This window comes from Haemaphysalis longicornis, unplaced genomic scaffold, assembly GCF_048455015.1.
Source record: "Haemaphysalis longicornis isolate Haplotype H1 unplaced genomic scaffold, Haemaphysalis longicornis Haplotype H1 scaffold_20, whole genome shotgun sequence".
NCBI classification, from domain to species: Eukaryota; Metazoa; Arthropoda; class Arachnida; order Ixodida; family Ixodidae; genus Haemaphysalis; species Haemaphysalis longicornis.
This window is the reverse complement of record NW_027526296.1, coordinates 1,852,736-1,856,619: the sequence shown is the minus strand read 5'-3', so window position 1 is coordinate 1,856,619 and position 3,884 is coordinate 1,852,736. Positions and strand designations below refer to the sequence as shown.

Below are 3,884 nucleotides of genomic sequence, written 5' to 3'. Positions count from 1 at the left end.
CTAGTCACACGCTGACGCAGCCGTTCATTTTCGAAGAAGAACCTAGCACCCCGATTCTGCCTGTTGTCGCGGCTTCTCTGTCCAAATCTTCTGCCCCCTCAGCCACACGCCGAAGGCGGAACAAGGAAGGGAAATTATTTTGAACAAGCCTGCGCCCCCAGTCATTTCCCAGATGTCCCGTGAAGGAGTGCAGGCCCAAGTTCCCAACTTACCAGTCTCCTCAATCATGTCCCCGGCATCCCCGTGGACCCCAGGAGTACCGCCCCAGGGGTCAACCCCCGCCGGCAAGACGTCGCAACTAGACCACATCCTAATATTTGGCCAAGGTCGTTTCCAGAGGCTGGTTTTGTTGTGCACGATGTTGGCCGTCTTCACATCGCGTGTCCACGCCTTGGCTAACAGTGACCTTGCGCGTCCCGTCGACCATTGGTGTAGGGCGCCGGCGGCCTACGCCCACTTGCCTCTGGAGACCTGGAAGAACGCCAGTATTCCCGCCGAAGACGGCACAGATGATCGTCGCAGCCACTGCTTTCGCCACGACCCCCCTTTTCCCGTGCCAGAGGACCTGGGAGCCGATAACCGGACCGTGGTACCCTGCGACGCTGGCTGGGACTACGAGCCAAGCGCTCGAGAGCGTTCAATAGTCGGTGCCTGGGACCTCGTGTGTGGCCGGCGTCGGATCCTGTCCCTGTTGTCGGCGGTATACATGGCTGGGGGCGTGTTCGGTGGTGCCGGTGCAGGGGTATTGGCCGACCGTATCGGGCGCCGGCCGGTCCTCTGCATTATGATCTTTCTCCTAATTCTGGCCGGCATCGGCACCGCGTTCGCCCGCAGCATACTGGTCTTCGCAGGACTCCGCTTTGTCCTGTCCACGGCATCCGCGAGCGCGATTGTCACGTCGACTTTGCTGCTCTTCGAGGTAACCGAAATCGACCACCGCGCACTGTTCTGCGCTCTTTCGATATCCGCGGCTGGCATTGCGTCTGCTATATATCGTGAGCTCGTCATGGCCTTCATCCGCGACTGGCAGATGGCGCAGATCGCGTACATGGTCCCCGCGAGTGCCCTAGTCTTGGCGGTGTACCTGATGGAGGAGTCACCTTGCTGGCTCCTGGCGACCGCGCGGGTGAGTCAAGGCGAGCGCGTCATGCTGTGGGCGGCGCGTGTCAACAAGGTCGACCAAGACGCCTTCAAGGCTCGCCTCGCTGCGCTCCGGGATGAGATAAAGAGGCAGCAGCAGCAGCTCGAACACGGGCGAGGGGGAAGTTTCGATGCCATTCTGTCGAGTAAAGGTGCGTCCCGCTCTTTCTCTAGCACATGACTTACTATTGGATGGTTGCTGTTGAAAAAAAGTCGTACGTTGATTTACTAGCACGTCTTACCATATCACCTAATTCCAGCTTTGCACAATTTGTGAAGCCATAGGGTGGGTAGGCTTCGCTCGAGGTAGGCTCGTTTTGCGTCGTCTCTGTGATTGATACAACAAAAATACAGCAGCTCTATTTTAGTACTTCAAGAAGAAAACGAGGTTTCCGGAAAGATTATTTCACCTGTTTGAGTAATACGGATGGCCTTTCTCAATAAATGTGGGTTTGTTTAATAAGCAAAATTATTACAAATACAAAAAATGGCGAACGGGACACCGCTTAAAATAAATCGTTTTGTTTCAAAGTCTTTTGAGTTTTTCTGTCTAATACGCCAAAATGTCTACAGTCGAAAAATTATGCGAGAACAGCCGGGATATGACAGGAGTACAGAAAGCAGAGTGGCTATCTCAGGGTACCAGATTCGCGGCAGAACGTCTTCATGCTTCGAGTTTTATGATGTGAGAAACAAAGACGGCGTCCGCGATGCACCGGTTCGCAGCTAAAATTCACTAGCATGGAGGAAGGACCAGTTACCTAGGGGCATCAGACTACATCGTTATTTAGAGTGTCTTATGTGTTGTGCCGCACTGATTTTGCCGTGGGTTCAGAACACTGACTGGTTCCTTTACTTACTCCCCGAATCATGTGCAATACTAATTTTATGCCACCCAAAAGTGTGGCTATACACGGTGGCTTGCAAGGAAATCTTTCGTCTCGACTGGCCAGTGAGCTCATGGGTATGCCCGCCTGCCTCCATAGGCGAGGTTAATGACGATGGCAATGGGGTGAGAACGAGATGAAAGAGCAGGACAATTGAATGATAAGACCGAGATGGAAACGAAGGAGAAGGAATGATGTAGCTACAAGCAGCAACATCGTCGTGGGCGGCCAGGAGAGAGGGTAAAAAGTGCGTTGGACAAAAGGATGTCACGAAAGGAATGGAAAAACAATCAAGGATTGTCGGCCCTCCTTCGGAAACCGAGTAGTTTAAATTTAAATCTGGTAATTCATTCTTAATGAGATAAAACGCGCTAACAAGACGAGGACAAAGAGAGAATTGTTAGCGCGTTTTATCTCATTATGTGTCACCAACAGGCCCAAACCTCGTCCCTCTTGGAATTCATTCTTGTTCCCTGAGTAGCATTCGCCCGAATTATTTGTTTTAGTCGTCATTATTATTATTATAGCTACGTCTACAGATAACCGCCTCTTGTCAGGACAAGAGCTCACTGACAGCAACGACGCACTTCCTTTTGCAGATGTTCACATCTCCGATCTGTTAACGAACCAGAGCTTGCGCAACCGGTCCACCGTCATTTTCGGCTGTTGGTGCATAACATTTGCCATGTTCTTCAGCCTCAACACAAGCGAAGTTATGCGCAAAAGTTGGGTGCCACGCTCTTCCCTCCTGGCGCTGAGGATTATCCAGCTCCCTTTCAACGTCTACGTGCTGAGGCGCATCGGCCGTCGGTTGTCACTAGCCTACAGCATGGTGGCCCTATCTCTCATCATCGCATGCCTAGCCGTGGTAGACGTGTACCAAGGGTCGTACGCGCTCCACTGGGGGGTCACCGTCTTGTGGCTGCTGGTGTTCGAGTTCACCTCGACCACGCTGTTCGCCTTTTCGGCCGAGCTCTACCCGACCGTGGTTCGGGGCGCTGCCGTGGGCTTCTGCTACGTCAGCAGTCGGATTGGGGCCATAATGAGGCCCTTCCTCAACGACGTGCCCTCTGCGGAGCTTCGGGGCGTGGCCTTCTCCGCCGTCGCCCCCCTCCTTATGTTCCTCGCGTTCCTGGCGTTCTCACTGCCAGAGACGACAAAGCACCCGCCAGCCAACACCATGGGGGGCATGATGGCCTACAAGTGGAAGCTGCACTCACCGCTCAGGTTGGCCCGCAGCCACAAGGGTGTCCACGGCCCCACCAAGCGCGTAATGGCGAAGAGTATAGCGTCGAATGACAGCGGACGAAGGCGCCGTGGCAGCATGGGCTTAGCGGCGGAGGACGCAAGTGCGCACCCTTACTCGCCGGATCAAGCGGCATGTGGCCTCGCGAGATGAAGACTGCGCTTTTGCCAGCTTCGAACTTTATTTTGTCGCATATGGACACTCAACTAATGATTTCTGTCATTGGATGCCGAAACTACACGTTTCCTTGATTATCGTCATTTTTAGATTTAATGCTGCAGCATTGCGTGTCTTGTTCATAGAAAAATGTCACCGTGGCGCAAACCTCTTCCTAGCGGTGGCCCATTTTCTGTATTCGACAGCGCCGATTTTTTGCACAATGGGCCACCTATTACTTGCTAAAATAAAAGCAATGAATGGGGGAAGAATGTCGTTTGAATATGTCTAGTTCGATGCGACAGCGCACGCCTGAGAGCAAACTCCAATTACTCCAAAAAGAATAGGAGGACTCAGTTACCCCAGCACTGTTTTTTAGCTCAATACGTCATTTCAAGCACGCAAAGGAACAACATGGCCTAGGGTGGCATTCTGAAGGTGCGTCCAACTAATAA

At 52.9% G+C, this 3,884-nt stretch overlaps 1 protein-coding gene across 1 annotated transcript; it reads left to right on the top strand.

Annotated features, from left to right (window-relative positions):
* The first annotated feature begins 226 nt into the window (after positions 1 to 226).
* LOC144172352 (solute carrier family 22 member 7-like) lies at positions 227 to 3,426 on the top strand. Its single transcript, XM_077701106.1, has 2 exons — positions 227 to 1,292; positions 2,627 to 3,426. The coding sequence occupies exons 1-2, from the start codon at positions 227 to 229 to the stop codon at positions 3,424 to 3,426; spliced, it is 1,866 nt and encodes a 621-aa protein (XP_077557232.1).
* The last annotated feature ends 458 nt before the right edge of the window (positions 3,427 to 3,884 follow it).

Bases quoted from the DNA above. Each gene is read 5' to 3' on its own strand.
- LOC144172352 (XM_077701106.1), top strand. From the start codon at position 227: ATGTCCCCGGCATCCCCGTGGACCCCAGGAGTACCGCCCCAGGGGTCA. The intron at 1,293-2,626 runs GTGCGTCCCGCT...TTCCTTTTGCAG, and splicing joins TGCCATTCTGTCGAGTAAAG to ATGTTCACATCTCCGATCTG.